This window comes from Macrotis lagotis, chromosome 2 (genome assembly GCF_037893015.1).
Source record: "Macrotis lagotis isolate mMagLag1 chromosome 2, bilby.v1.9.chrom.fasta, whole genome shotgun sequence".
NCBI classification, from domain to species: domain Eukaryota; kingdom Metazoa; phylum Chordata; class Mammalia; order Peramelemorphia; family Peramelidae; genus Macrotis; species Macrotis lagotis.
In genome coordinates, this window is record NC_133659.1 from 67,160,030 (window position 1) to 67,176,582 (window position 16,553).

General features: G+C 37.2%; 1 protein-coding gene across 5 annotated transcripts in view; it reads right to left on the reverse strand.

Moving 5' to 3' along the window:
- Positions 1 to 16,553, reverse strand: part of RC3H1 (ring finger and CCCH-type domains 1) — a 77,269-nt gene that overhangs the window by 15,859 nt on the left and 44,857 nt on the right. For all 5 annotated transcript variants that reach the window (XM_074222063.1, XM_074222066.1, XM_074222064.1 and 2 more), the window contains 7 exons: positions 13,290 to 13,408; positions 12,535 to 12,647; positions 10,866 to 11,147; positions 10,340 to 10,554; positions 7,901 to 8,271; positions 7,231 to 7,395; positions 3,432 to 3,584 (listed from right to left, as the gene is read on the reverse strand). In XM_074222063.1, coding sequence (XP_074078164.1) covers positions 3,432 to 3,584; positions 7,231 to 7,395; positions 7,901 to 8,271; positions 10,340 to 10,554; positions 10,866 to 11,147; positions 12,535 to 12,647; positions 13,290 to 13,408 — 1,418 coding nt within the window. The remainder of the gene's footprint in view (positions 1 to 3,431; positions 3,585 to 7,230; positions 7,396 to 7,900; positions 8,272 to 10,339; positions 10,555 to 10,865; positions 11,148 to 12,534; positions 12,648 to 13,289; positions 13,409 to 16,553) is intronic.

The window sequence follows — 16,553 nt, forward strand, 5'->3', positions numbered from 1 at the left end:
ACTCTTTCTATGAAACCAATATGGTACTGTTACCTAAACCAGGAAGAGTTAAAACAGAGAAAGAAAATTATAGACCTATTTCCCTCATAAATATAGATGCAAAAATCCTAATTAAAATCTTAGCAAAACAACTACAATAAGTCATCACTAGGATAATACATTATGATCAAGTAGGATTTATTCCAGGAATGAATGCAGGGATGGTTCAATATTAGGAAAACTGTTAGTCTACTCAATTATATCAACAACAAACCTATCAGAAATCATACGATCATATCAATAGATGCTGAAAAAGCTTTTGACAAAATACAGCATCCATTCCTATTAAAAACACTAGAGAGTGTAGGAATAAATGAACTGTTCCTTAAAATAATTAGCAGTATCTATCTGAAACTATCAACAAGCATCATATTCAATGGGGAGAGGCTAGAGGCATTCCCAATAAGATCAGGGGTTAAACAAGGGTGCCCATTATCACCACTACTATTCAATATTGTACTAGAAATGTTAACATCAGCAATTAGAGAAGAAAAAGAAATTGAAGGAATTAGAATTGGGAAGGAAGAGACAAATCTCTCACTCTTCGCAGATGACATGATGGTCTACCTAGAGAACCCCAAGAAATCATCTAAATAACTACTGGAAACAATTAGCAATTTTAGCAAAGTTGCAGGTTATAAAATAAACCCTCATAAATCCTCAACTTTTCTATATATGTCTAGCAAGAAACAGCAGGAAGAGCTAGAAAGAGAAATCCCATTCAAAGTAACCTCAGACAGTGTAAAATATTTGGGAGTCTATTTGCCAAGACAGACTCAGAATCTTTTTGAAAACAATTATAAAACACTTCTCACACAAATTAAATCAGATTTAAATAACTGGGCAAATATCAATTGCTCATGGATAGGGAGAGCTAGTATAATAAAAATGACAATTCTACCAAAACTAAACTATCTGTTTAGGGCCCTACCAATCAAAATTCCAAAAAATTACTTTAATGAGTTAGAAAAAATTGTAAGTAAATTCATATGGAGAAATAAAAAGTCAAGAATTTCCAGGAGCTTAATGAGAAAAAATGCAAACGAAGGTGGCTTAGCACTACCCGATCTAAAATTATATTATAAAGCATCAATCATCAAAACTGTTTGGTATTGGCTAAGAAATAGAGTGGTGGAACAGTGGAATAGACTAGGTGTAAAAGCAGGAGAGGATTATAGTAATCTGCTGTTTGATAAACCCAAAGAGTCTGGCCATTGGGATAAAAACTCCCTCTTTGATAAAAACTTCTGGGATAATTGGAAGTTAGTATGGAAGAAACTTAGATTAGACCAACACCTCACACCCTTTACCAAGATAAGATCCAAATGGTTACAGAACTTAAGACATAAAAAACAATACTATAACACCTAACACCCTTTACAATACTATAAGCAAATTAGAAGATCAAGGACTAGTCTACCTGTCAGATCTATGGAAAGGACAGAAGTTTATGACTAAGAAGAGTTGGAGAACATCACTAAAAACCAATTAGATGATTTCGATTACATTAAATTAAAAAAGCTTTTGCACAGATAAAACCAATGTAATCAAGATCAAAAGAAAAGTAGTAAATTGGGAAACAATCGTTACAACTAATGATTCTGACAAAGGACTCATTCCTAAAATATACAGAGAACTGAGTCATATTTTTAAAACAAAAAGCCATTCCCCAATTGACAAATGGTCAAAGGATATGCAAAGGCAATTTACAGATGAGATCAAAGCAATCCATAGCCATATGAAAAAATGCTCTAAATCATTAATTATTAGAGAAATGCAAATTAAAGCTTCGCTGAGGTACCACCTCACACCTCTCAGAATGGCCAGTATTACCAGGAAGAATGATGATCATTGTTGGAAGGGATGTGGGAAATCTGGGACACTATTACACTGTTGGTGGAGCTGTGAACTCATCCAACCCTTCTGGAGAGCTATTTGGAACTATGCCCAAAGGGCAACAAAAATGTGCATACCCTTTGACCCAGCAATACCACTACTGGGTCTATAACCTGAAGAGATGAGGAAAAAGTGTAAAAACATTACTTGTACAAAAATATTTATAGCAGCCCTGTTTGTGGTGGCAAAGAATTGGAAATCCAGTAAATGTCCTTCAACTGGGGAATGGCTTAGCAAACTGTGGTATATGTATGTCATGGAACACTATTGTTCTATTAGAAAGCAGGAGGGACGGGATTTCAGGGAAACCTGGAGGGATTTGCATGAACTGATGCTGAGTGAGATAAGCAGAACCAGAAAAACACTGTACACCCTAACAGCAACATGGGAGTGATGTTCAACCTTGAAGGACTTGCTCATTCCATCAGTGCAACAATCGGGAACAATTTTGGGCTGTCTGCAAAGGAGAGTGCCATCTGTATCCAGATAAGGAGCTGTGGAGTTTGAACAAAGTACAAGGACTATTCCCTTTAATTTGGAAAAAAAAAAACAGATATCTTATTGTCTGATCTGGTTACCTCTGAGAATTCTGTTCTCTTTAAGGATATGATTTCTCTCTCATCACACCCAATTTGGATCAAAGTACAACATGGAAACAAAGTAAAGACTGATGGAGTGCTATCTGTGGGGTGGGAAGCAAGACTGGGGGAAAATTGTAACACTCAAATAATATCTTTAATAAAAAAAATAAAGATGGGTGAAAATCAAGAGTCCATTTAGGTTCATAGCCACCCTAAAATCTATCCATGCCCTTTCCTTCTGTGTGTGTGTGTATGTGGGGGGGGGGGGAGAGTTGGTTCATGGATCCCAGTTTGAGAACTCTTGAGCTAAACTGATCTTTTCCTGTAATAGTAACCCAGAACAATTTCCATTGCCTAAGATGTTTTCCAAGACTTTACACAGGAAGCTTTAATTAATGAAAAGCCCATGAGCTGAACCCTGAATGACACCTTTTTGGCCTAGAAGAGCTTAGAGGGTAGAGCAGGGTGGGTAGTGTTTGTCTAGCCAGTTTAAAGATAAGAGGAGAGACTTGTTTTTGTTAACATTCTTGTTACCCACATTAATATCTCCTCCTAGTTCCTCCCACAGCAAAGGTTCTCCTTCCTGACAAAAAGTAAATTCTTTGAGAGATGAGTTTTTCCCCCATCTCCTCAGGACCTGGCACAGGAAGAGTCTGCATATTTGCCTGTGGACTGATCAACAAGATCTCTCCTAAAAGCAGCTCCTCCACTTTTCTCTGTACCACATACAAACTTAAAGCAGATGAGTAGAAATGAACTGGGAAACATGGATTCTAGGTGGTAGTTCTAAAGACAGGTCCACTTTGCACTACCTATAAAAACTTAGGTCTTTCCCAGATGGCAAAGACCAGGCCTGCTGAAAAGATAGGGTTTGGGATCCACAGACTCTTTAGGTAAGTCTGGGGTTATACGTACTGTCATCTCCACACTGCCAGCTGCAACAGCATCTTTGGGTTTCACATCTTTGGTCCCAATATAGGAGCCGATGGTATCACATGACCAAGGGGAATACTGGCTGTAATCATTCCCTTTGTATTTGCCAGCAACTTTCAGGTCATCATCCAAATACTGTGAGTGAGAAACAGGACAAAGCTCTATAAATAATCAGAACAAAGATGAAGCAGGAGCATTTCCAAATGATTTTTTGTTGGAAGCAAAATACTGGTAGTTCGGTAGGATAAATGTTTCACGTTAGAAGGTTTTTGTTTGTTGGTGCAAGTTATGAAATTGTAAAATCACCCCTGTAGATACTTCCAAGTTCAAATCAAAACAAGCATAACAGTGAATTTACTGCCAATTAAAAAGAATTTTAACACCACCATTTTTCATCAAAAAAGACAACAGAAAAAAAGAATTCAAGTAAAGAATCATGTTCTATGTTGAAAAAAAATCAATGTATTTGTAATTTACTATGTTACAAAAGTGAATTATATAATTTGACATGTTTCATAAGTTGTTATAATACTACCTTATTTACCTTCCCAAATTTGAATGAAAAACCCAAAATATAATAAATTGAGACAGGTGCACTTGACTGAACTGAGGCCTCTGTGATTAATCTAGACTGTTCAAAGTACAATGTGAGCTCAGTCAGTCAAGAAGAACTTACAAAGTGCCCATGTTAAGCGGTAGGGTTAGAAAGACAGGAAAAAAACAGTTATTGCCCTCATGAAGCTTGGTAGAATGGGGGAGATGATATGAAAACAACTACGTATGCATAAACAAAGCATATTAAAGATACAAATGAGAATTTCTTGGTTTCTGCATCCCCAGCCTTACCATAGTACTCAGCAAATAGGAAAACAATTAAAAAATATGACAATTTGATGGACTGACCAAAGCAAAGACAAAGAATGTGTGTGCATGCATGTGAAATACAACTCAGATATTGTGCTTTACGGTGTGCAAAATGCTCCACAACTCAAACCATATTTGCCACTATATGTTGTCACAATAAACCTCAAGGCTGATGTTATTCCCATTCATAGATGAGGCCCCAGAGCAGGGCAGGGTGCTAACCTGGGTCTTCCTGACACTGACTAGCCACTCCTATTCCACAGGCTCTAGCTGCACAGTCCTGGCGAGTCCATCCGAGGTCTGCAGCACTGTGCTGCTTACCTAACATATGCTTAGGACTTAAAATCGAGTTATTATAAAGAATTCAATTCAGTAAACACTGGCTAGGTGTCTAACAAAGCAAGACAAGAAGCTCAACTAGTCCCTGACAAGAAGCCGACATTCTACTGAACAAAAACAACCTGTATGAGAAAACATCAAGTCACTTCAAGGGGAATGAGAGCTTGAAACAGTCCAAGCTGGAGCACATTAAGAGAGCCCATGTTCTGCAGAGGCAGTGTGTACACTGCTGTGATGGGGAGGATAGAAGATGCACCAAGCCTAGAAAGATCAGAAATTTCAATTCAACATAGACAGAGCTCTTCTGTGCTCTCTTAAGTCAATGTGTTGCTGGCAAGGATGTCTTGATAATTGAGTTGAACACTACGGTGCAGATAATGGACTAGAGAGGAAGGCAGTGAACCGTGACAACAACCTGAACTAGGAAGGCAGCTGTAGAGGAGACAGGAGTCAAAAAGTACAAGCCTTGGCCTTGATTAGAGGGGAAGGGGAGAGAAATCAGAAAACAGAGCTCTAAGCGCAGTGAGAGTGGAGGTGGAGAGGACAGGAAGTTTAAAGGGAAGAAACCAGAGAGCCCCATTTTGAACAGACTGAATCTGAAATTATCCATGGAGGTGGAGCAATCTAGTAGGGACATGGAATTCAGAGAAGAGATGGAGATGGACTGTACAGAATGGCAGAATTGCTAGTCATCTTTATAGATAAAACAAGGAGAAAAAAATGAGATTATTATGAGGACAGAGTTCTGCCCCCCCAAAGCACAGAGAGCAAATATGAAGAAGCTTATTGGGGGGGGGGGGGACTGAGGAGAATGAAAAGTCACCTAAATCTTCTCTTCCTTCATGTACCATGATCGAGTGACAGTGGTGGCCTCTTCTTTTCCCTCTCCCCTAAAATACCAATTTAGATCTCTGAGCATGTCCACTGGCTCTCCTTTGGGTCTGGGATTCTCTCTCTCTTTATCTCATCTCCTGGCTACCATCAGATGAAAGACATCTTTCACAATATCTCTTACATGATGAATGTACCACTGGTGACCTTGAAGACCAGCTTCAACTAAGTGGTGAAAGGAGAAGGGAGTGGGGCAGAGCAAAGGGAGAAAGATGTGCCCTTCTAGAAGGAAGGTTACCAAAAGAGCAATGTGACACCCAGGTTCTGATCAACTCTCCCTGTGATTCCCTGAGTGACTCTACTTTCTTAGATCTCAATGTCCTCATCTATAAAAGGATGAAGCCGGAAGAATAAATGAAATGCTTTCTTTTTTTTTACATTATAGGTTCTTTCCATGTACTCTTGACACCACAGCTGATGACAGGGTCACCAAGGTTAGGATTTATACTGAAGAAATGAAGGAATATCAGCAATATTTCCTGTGGGACAACTTGGCTTATGGGACTCTGAATGAGAGCTGGAGCCACGTCACTGAAGCAAGGTCTGGGGGGCAGAGGGGAAGAAACAGGGAGGCATCTAAGATATCAGGGGGCCTCAACTAGGAAAAAGCCAGAAAATAAAGTTCTGAGTGCTCAGGTACGTCCATCCATCAAATAGACAAATGACATCTCCCTCTGGATCCTGGGCACAGTAGGGACCATGCAGTAGGTCTGATCTTCCTTTTGTTTGTTTCCTTGTCACCTCTAAGGATTCACTAATTCTGGTGCTACTCACCATCATCTTGAGGAGGTTGAAGGGATGGATTTTTACTTTCCTTTTTCTTTCACATGTTGATTTTGTGCTTTATCCACTGTGCCACCTAGCCACCCCACATGTTGATATTTTAAAAGAATTTTTAATCAAGGTCACTCTAGAAGTGTGAGGCTGATTTTCAGGTTAACTCAGGCTACAACTTTGAAGCACAATAAAATTGCTGAATTGTGCAGGAATGTGTTAATCTTGTGATCAGTGAGTAGGAGGGGGCTGGTTTACAGGTAGCAGAGCCCTAGGATGGAATGCTCCTCAGTACTTTTGGTAAATAACCCATTACAGGAGGGGATCAGGAACAGAAGATAAGTCTTAAAATGAATTTTGTAGAAGGGTATTCATATACTAGTATTCCAGAACATTTTCAATTGTTGTTGTTATATTGGGAAAAATTGTTATCATGTGGATTTAAAGAAGAAAAAAGTAAAATATATTTGAACTTTACTGATTAATTTGTATAATCAATACATTTGGAAAATTATAGCTAAATTATTCCTCATTAACCCAAATAGAGTTGGATATAATTACTTTTCTCAGGGGCCAACTCTAATGTCATCTTGCTTATTACTGGTAATTTGTTTGAATCTAATTTTAACATAAGACATATCAAAGTATTAGCCAATTTGGTTTTAACTGAAAAACTGCTGAATGAATATTATCAATTTTCTTTAAAAAAAATAATCAGAGGGGTGGCTACGTGGCATAGTGGATAAAGCACTGGCCCTGGAGTCAGGAGTACCTGGGTTCAAATCCGGTCTCAGACACTTAATAATAGCTGTGGTGGCCTTGGGCAAGCCACTTAACCCTATTTGCCCTGCAAAAACCTAAAAAAAATAAAAAAAATAATCAGACACTGAAGGTTTAAGACCACAATGCTTACTTCTTCTGGATGGAATGAATGGGGCAAAGTTGGTGAAGGTGCAAAAGGAGGTGGGGAGATGACTTTTCTTTCTTCTAGCTGGGCCATGATTTCCTTCCGTCGTCGATGTAGCTCATCAAGACTAGGGTGAGCCTGGGGAGGAGGTGGTAGTCTACTGTAAGGTTCCTAGAAATGAAATCGAAAATTTAGAAATGACTTAAATCGACTGAATACATCTAATGTATATTTAAATAATTAATAGTTTTGGTATATCCACTTTATAACATTTGTTTTAAGGGTTTTCTCTCTTCCAGTTCTAAATATAATAATAAATGATGTCCAAAATTTAAAACCAACAACAAAAAGTATCTATCAAAACCTTCAAGAGAAGCAGGCTAGATTTCTTATTGGCAGGTATCTGACATCCTTCAATTAGATCTTTTAAAACAGTTGAAAATTAAGAAAATGAGATTGTAGCAAAAAAAAAAGAAATAAAAAAGAGGTATGGCTATACTTTTAGCACCAAATTAACAAAATTGTTAAAATATGAAAAGAAAAACTGTTAATTTAGATATAGAGCCTTTGTACATATTTCAAAAGTTAGATGAGGTAGTTTTGCGTACCTATTCAAATTTACAGAATCATTTTATTTACAGAATCATTAAATAGCAATTTTTAAAACTAGGCATACTCTGATATATGGAGCTCTTATCTGACTTGGATGTGGTCCCACTGGATAGTAACCCTCTATTTGCTGGTATCTCTCTCTGGACTCTGGTATATAAGGTGAAACAGTCGCAGGTGGAATCTCAATGGGTACGGGGCTTTCCTGGAAGATCTCCTCTCGGGCATAAGACTGAGTAGGGTATACTCGTCGGCCATCATAGTGTGGTGGGTACATGGGTGGGTACTGCTGGGGCTGAGTCCCATACTGGGAGTTGACTACACGATCCTGGAGGTAGGGTGGATAATGATCCAAGTAGGGCGGACCAGGTTCAGGAGCAGACGGTGGAGGTCGGACAAAGCGGGAGACACACTGTGGGGTTGGAGTATAGTACATCCCTAGAAGTATAAAACAAACACCAAAAACAGCATTTGTCTAGTAAGAAATGGAATTATTTTACCTCTTTAACCAATCATGAGACGAGTCATCAATTTACTCTTTGCATTATAAAAACATACTGACAGCAAGGCAATGCAGTAAGATACAGGCAGAAAATGTTAAACTTGAAAACAGTAGCACAATTTGTGAGCATGTTCTTTCCCCTCGCTCCAGCTGTCAAGGTGGTGTGCTCCTCCCCAAGGGCAGAGGCTAGGACATCACCAAACACTCCTTCCTCCCCTACTCCTGACTCACTTTTTAGCCCAGGCATAACCATTAAATAAAAATTCATTTAAAATGATTATTTCATATTTATCCCGTTATTTTTTCTATGTGTGTGTATATATAAAATTAAAATAATACATTACTGCTGAGAATATGCATACAGTTTCTAAGTAATATATGTGTTTGTACACAAAAACCTTTTTTATTGATTGTGGTGTATAATCAAATAAGATTGGAAATGATTTCAAGGCCAGAGGCTCAGTGCCAGGAGGTGGAGAAGATGACTTATGCTAAAGAATCAACAGCTGACAATTGGTGATGACCTCCGGCTCACAGATCTGTGACCTAATGATACATGGGCACAACTGGAAAACGCCTGAGCTCCACATTAACTGATTCTTTGTACAAAAAGCCAAAAAGGTATGCGCTGAAATAAAAGGAGTTGAAAAGTGTTGGGCATCCAGCATTGAGACGTTCTAGGTGTCTCTCTCCAGAGTACCCTCCAACCCTGTGAGTTAGGCTCCCCCCACACTCCCACACCCCCTTTTCCTCCCTTCACTGACTCAGTTCCTACTCCAGGCTTTTAAGAGTCAACCAGGTACCCAATATGACCTGTCCTTCTGCCTCATCCCTTGTCACTAAGTCTGAGAGATTCAATCCCTGAAACAACAACTCATTCTTGTGTGTGGGTGAATGTGTGCACACATCTGCACCCAAAGAGGAGATGACAGTTGTACTGTCAGAGCCTATCTCTGATATTATCTATGTTCAGGTTTAAGGACTTTATTTGAGCAAAGATAGAGATCAGTAGGAGCAACTTTCCAATAATTAAAGCTATCCAAAAGTAAATGAAATGTCTTGGGAGGAAAGTCATTTATGGTAGAGGAGGAATGTCATCCAGATCAGGCTGGACTGGATGGCTATCCAGGTTTCTTCCAATTCTCTGAAATTCCAATGTTTTATTTTAATTCATCCTATTAATTCATTGCTACCAGATTAAAATTCCTAAAAGAGTTTGAACATGTCCTTCCTCTATTCAAACGCCTCAGCTGGGGCAACTCCTCAACTCCCACTTTTCAGCCTTTACTCTCTAGTAGTCCTATATATGCTCCCCCCTCCCCACTTGGAGCCAAAATGAACTCCTCTCTTTGAAAATGAACCTTCAATTTCCTCCTTTCATGTTTTTTCTCTTGTCATTCCTTCATGAAATCATAAGATCCCAGATCCAGAGATTTCTAGTTCTCAGTATGATATTAGACAAATTATTTAATCTAGCAATCTCCCAATCTATAAAATGAAGGCTCTGGGTTAGATAAATTTGATGGTCCTACCCTTTCAGGTCCAGCCTGATTATCTATAATGCTGGAAATGCATATTCAGTGTGAAGTTAGAATACTTGGCTGACTGAGGGGAAAAAATTATGCTATACTTTTCCAACACAATGTCCAATATATTATTGATTTTTTTAGGCTAAAGGATTGAGTTCATGAAACAACAACCTAGCAAACATGCTGTTATTTATTAAGCAGATTTTTCTTACCCTTTTGTTACTTGACATTATATGACTACATGAACACTCTAGACAACAGCCAACAGGACAATATCATTTAGTAGACTATCTTGGGTTTTAACCCTAGCTCCATCACTGATAGAACTTATTATAACTCAGTTGATTCTTGTTATTATCTATATCATCTGTAAAATTTATCTTCTATCTCATGAAAGATGTAGCAATAATGAATAAAGTACTACTTTACTATTCTATGAAAAACTAGGTTACACAAATCAAGGATGTGTTATTACCTGGTGGATAAGGTGCTGGCTCAAAAGGTGGAGCAGCCCCTCGAGGATCCTGATAAAATACATCCGCTTGCTGTGCTGAGTATATCTGGGAACCTCGTGGTACCATGGAAAGAGGTTTGGTGGCCTGCATAGAAGGTAGGTCTGTTGGTCCCCTAGGAGGTACAGGATGGGGAGTCACAGGTAAAGCAGAAATGTTCTTGGGTCCAGGTTCCAGTCTAAAAGGCAAAGGGAAAAAAAGTGTTAATGAACATTAAACTGTCTGAAGAAGTTCCTTCCAAGTCAACCTGCCATGTAACAGAAGTTTTGACATTTTGGGAAAGAGCTTGTAATAATTTCTGTTTATCCCCTTTAATAAAAAAATAAAGTGGTTTATCTTATGCTGGTTTCTTTTTATTTACTCACAGAAATGCAAGCCATTAGAAAAAAGGGGAACTAGTGGAAGAGCTTGAGATTAAAAAATATTTAGTGCTCTATAACTATATGTTTACACACTGGAAACCTCAATCAGTAGTTAGGGAGCTCGTACAGGTCAGGAGGGGATCCAGGAGCACTGCTGCTCAGGTGGTCAATCTTCCCCGGCTTCAGACCAGAGTCATAGCTGGAGTCTGTCCCTCGGGGGATCAGCTGGGTCACTGTGCTCCCTGCTGACACAATCCCATTCGGCAGGGCAGTAGGCTTTCTGTTGGGCAGGTCCACTGCCCCTTCTTCTGAAAGGATAGCTGCTGAAGGTAGGCCCACTTCATTGAGCTGGCCTAAGGAGGCACTCAGGGGTCTTCTGGGAACCAGACGTTTATTCATTTTACGGAATCTTCAGAAAAACAAAACCACACATCAAAAATTTTTTTTAAAATACAAATTTAAAAAATAAAACCATTCGCCAAATTGGTGCGAATAGGGAGGATTTCCAATTCTCATAAATTTTCTAGCAATCAAGAGTTCTTACAATCTGATTAGAAACCCCCTTTTGAAATCGCAGTAAGAAATTCTAACAAACTTATCTTTTATCTATAAGAATGAGCATGTAGGAAAATAAGGGAAAAATATTGACAAACTGCATTCAATCTTGCATATTTATTCAACAAATAAAAGGTCTGTTGATTGAATGAAACAGTGTTTTCATGAGGGACATTTTCATTAGTCAGAAACTCCTTAAAGTTGAAGCATTTTGAATATGTATATGGTTATTATAGTCTAATTTTTTGTTATGAGTAGTCCATTGCATCACTCTCATATCCTTCTTTTATTAAGAAGCATTTTGTGGAACTTCTGACAGAGTTTACTGGAGGAATGGAAGAAAAAAAATAAACCCTAGATTTTGAAATAACACTTCTGCTCTACTGTGTTCAATGACTGAACAGGGAAGCTACTTTTATTACTTTCTCAAAGGGAAACTGTCATGAAGACACATAAAATGCTACCAATTAATTTAATGAACAAGTTGAATAATTAAAAGGGGTAGAATATAACTGTTACCATAATGGGAATTATGACATCTATGCACTTTAGATTTCTTTGTTGTTATTGTTAAATAAGGAACACTCCAATGGCAATAAGAAAATTCAACTGAGTAATCTGCAAAGATTTATGAAATGAGAAATATGAAAGGGGGAAAATGAAGGAAATTTCTTTTTTTAATAGCACACCAGAAAAAAAGCCAAACTAGAATTAGAATCTGAACTTTACTGCAATTAAAAATTTAATTCCTGGTTTTAAAATAATGATTCTTTTGATGCACATTTAAATTTAGAAATAAACCTATATACAAATAACAAATAATTATCCCAAATGGTTTCCATTTGTGAACTACCTACTATTTTTTTTATCTAAGGAAGAAAGTCTATTTTTTCATTTAGCCTAAAGCCCTCACTTTCCAAATATAACAATTGTTTTTCAAAATACAGTCACCATTTTTCAGGTAAGAATTATTCATTTAAGAGAGAGACAATTACAAGTTGCCCCTTTCTCAGTCTCTCTAACACCCTTCCCTAATTTGGTTGTTAATTTTTGCTCTTCATTTTTAGTAATATTCTTTTAAGTCATTATATGAACATTAAATGGTATAATTTATTCTCATAGTCTCTGCTAACTTCCTCAGGTAGGTTCAAAGACAAACAAGGCTTCCAGTGAAACTCTTACATCATGTTATCAGGGATACTACAAAATTCTGAAGTAATCCTCATAAGATGGACACCTACTTTTCCAATTCATCCTGTGAGTGTGCAAATGTGCAGCTGGCCCCTCGGGGGCACCCTCCTCTCTGTTTCATGTCTCGGCACATGTAAGTTTTATACTTGCTGTGCTGAGGAGGCTAAAGGAGCAAAAAAAAAATAAATCAATCAGTGAAGCATTTAAACAGATAATCTTACAGTTTCTGTACATAGTTTAAAGACCTTAAGAAACATTTCTGTCTTTGAAATAATAGAAAACAGAAAAAATAATGCCATGCTAGCCTTATATTTTAATGCTAATGATGACCTTTTCTTCTTAAACCATACTGTACTTTAATGTATACTTTTTAACATATCAATTATGATATTAAAGCTTTACCAGATAATGCTTCATCAAATCACCAAAAGTCCTATTCTATAAGGAGCAGAGGAAAGTTTAAAGGTAGTATACTTCATACTCTTAACCTCTGGAGGTTAAACAAAATCTCTAAAGACATTTCAAGTGCAAATATTCTATGATGTAATGCTAAAATAACTGGTCTTTCATTATTTGATACCAAATTTGAGGATTCTACTAAGCTTATCAGTAGGGCAATCTTTATTCAAATTTTCTAGATGACCATATGAACCCAGTCTACAGGGATAATCATACCAAAAATTTTATTTATTTTTTTTGCCAGCCTAGACTGCTGCTTCAGTTTTGGGAAATATTAACCTACTTTTCTTTCTTAAGTCTGTGACTTTAGTGACTTTACTTCTTAGTAATAAAATTCCTGTATTACCTGTTGCTGGTCTGTTCCTTTCTTGCTGTGATTCTGAATATAGTCAACCAGTCCATGTACCACTGTGCGCACAGCAACCAACCCATTTTCTAATTGTTCCCAGGTTGGAGGAGGGGCATCTAGGAAGAATACAAGAAAGAAAAACAAGGGCATTTTACAAAATTGTACAAATATCAATAAAATTGATTTATAAAAGGGGCAAGTCACTTTTAACTAAGAAAAAAGAGGATGCCTCAGGCATCCAAGAAAAATAAGGCCTTTCCCTACAGTATGTCTTTTAACTTTCCATCCAATATATAATGATGGAATGGGGGTTGCCATAAGCTTTTTTCCCCTTCTACTTTCACTAAAATCATCATGTTGAAAAACGCAGAAATTTTAGGTAAAACAAATATTGTGGCATCACTTTGTAGCTATAGTACTGTTAAAAGTACTTCATGAATTAAATTGCTGTATTTTAAGCACTACATGTTTTACATTAAAAAATATATTTAATTGATATCTTTTTACATCACCCACATTTCCCCAATATATCCACCAAGAAAGTATTTAAAGGAACCCCAAAGTAAAAACTTTTTGTACTTTTAAAAACTGCATCATTTTTTTTATCTTACACTAAAACATAAAGAAAAGAAAAAAAAAGCTGTCATAGGTGTAGCAAAACATAAGCAAAAATTCAAAATATAAAACTTTGCTTATTTCCATTTATCCTGTTTCTTTGAAGGTGCACATCTTCTCTATTTTCTCTTAACAGCAATATTTCTACCGTTATTTTTTGATATTCTAAAATATTAATATAGCTGACAGTAAAATTTCTATTTTTCTTTTAATTAACTATCTTAGTTTTAACTTTATGAAATCATGATTACTATTTCTGTTTTTTTAAGCTAATAAATTCTATACCTGATCTTTATTTTGTGTTTATCTTTTATTTGTATAACATTTCCTGAAAGCTACAATCTCTCCTCACTCCTCTGCTCTACTTTTACTTGCTATCTTGCCCTCTTATCCCCTCACCCTTTAATTTAGTACCCACCCCTCCCTATCCTCTCCTCTAATTGTTTTCTGAATTTAAAAGACTTTTTTTATACCCTGCTGGAGATATACATATATATAGTTCTCTCTTTTAATCCATTACCAATGAGAGGTTTCTAAAACTGCCAAACTCCTTCCCCATCTAATTTCTCTTCATCAGTTCTTCCTCTCACATTTCATTTGTATAAGATGCCAAATTATTAAAAAAAACTTTCCCACACTATTTTACTTTTTAGAATCCCATCCTATTCAGCTCTACACTAATCTTTTTCTTTCAAACTACCCATTTACTAGTAACAATCTTTGACATGTTTACATTTTCACATGTAAATAGTAAAGTTTACCCTTATTGAGCCCCTAACATTTCCACATATAAGTAAAACTGTTTTTCCTTACTGAGTTCCTTGTAATTTAGCCTAATTAATTACTCATTAGAAATTATAGCTCTCTTGGATCTTGTATGTCAAATTTTTATTAAGTTCAGGGTTTTAATTACAACAAAATCCTGAAAATACAGCATTCAGTGAATGTCCATTGTTTTCATCAAGAATTATTCTGAACATTGCTGAGTATAATATTTTTGGTTACAAGCCCAGTTCTTTTGGTCTTTGATATGTAGCCACTAAGTCTTGTGTAATTCTAATTGTTGCTCTACCATATCTGAATTGCTTTTTTCTTGTTGTTCTTATTATTTTCTTTCTTTTTGTGAGGCAATGGAGTTACATGACTTACCCAAGGTCACACAGCCTGTAAGCATCAAGTGTCTGAGAGTGGATTTCAATTCAGATCTCTTGAGTCCAGGGCCAGGGCTCCATCCACTGTGCTGTCCAGCTGCACCTTGCTCTTATTATTTTCTTATTAACCTGGGTTTTAGAATTTAGCTATGATCCCTTTCAGGTGATATTCAGTGACTTTTTTCTATTTCTACTTTCCCCTTTCTTTTTCTAACACTTCAGAACAATTTTCTTTAATTATTTCTTGTATTATTATATCAAGATTCTTTTTTTGATCCCAGTTTTCAGGAAATTGATTATTCTTGTTTTTTTCTTCTTGATCTACCCCAGATCAAGTGTAAATGATATTCTGTATTCTCTTCTATTTTTTCATTCTTTCTTTATATTTTGTCTTATTGTTTCTTGGTCTTTTTTAATTTTGCTGACTCCCCTTTGCCTAATTCTAATTTTCAAGGAGTTATTTTCCTCCTTAAGATTCAGAATCTTGGGGCAGCAAGGTGGCACAGTGGATAGATAGAACACTGATCCTGGAGTCAGGAGGAACTGAGTTCAAATCTGGTTCAAACACATAATACTTACTTAGCTGTATGACCTTGGGCAAGTCACTTAAAACCCCACTGCCTTGCCAAAAAAAAAAAAAAGATTCTGGATCTCCTTTTCCAATTGGTTAACTTTTTTTTTCTTCATAATTTTGATTTTCTGGGATTGTTCTTTTTTTTAAAAAAAGTTTGTCCTTCAATCTCTCATTTTATTTTTCAAGTCTTTTTCTGGCATTCATTTATGAATTCTTTTTGAGCAAGTAGCTATTTCTCGCTACTTTTTGAGGTAGGAAAGGCTTTTTTATTTCAGTATCTTCCTCTGAAGAGGAATCTCAGTCTTCTCTTTTCCAAATAACTGTCTAGAGTTGGGTTCTTTATCCTCTGCCTGCTGATTTTTTCCCCTTTTTTTATTTGTAGCAGCTTGTTGCTATAGTCACCTCTAGTTCAACAGTAACCTCAGGAGTTTTGTCCTGGGATCAACCTCTGAACTTCTTTCCCACTCTAAGTTACAGCAAGGGCCCTCTGCTGAACCCTTCAAGTGGCTAAAATCTTCAGATGTCCCTCTGATTTAGAACCAAGACCAAGAACTCAGTTCTCTGTAAATGCCCACAGCTAGCAGCATCCCAAGCCACTGCTTCTGCACTCTCCTGGCCAGAGCTAGTTCATCCTTGCCTGGGACCAAGTCTGGTTAGTACAGCTGGGCCTGGCTTCACTAATCGACAGAGGTTCCCTCTCTTTCTGGATCAGACACAGACATTCCATGTTTTCCAGGAGGTGAGAATTGCTGTAGCTGAGAGGAGGCTACCCTCCAGTCCTGCTGCCCCAGGAAACTAGCCTGGAGGTGTTTACACTTCATTCAGGCCAAATCTGGGCCAAGGATCTTTCTGGGCTACCCCAGGAGGACCACTGTTCTGCCCCAAGTTGTGTTTATTTTTGCAGCTCTATAATCAACCTGA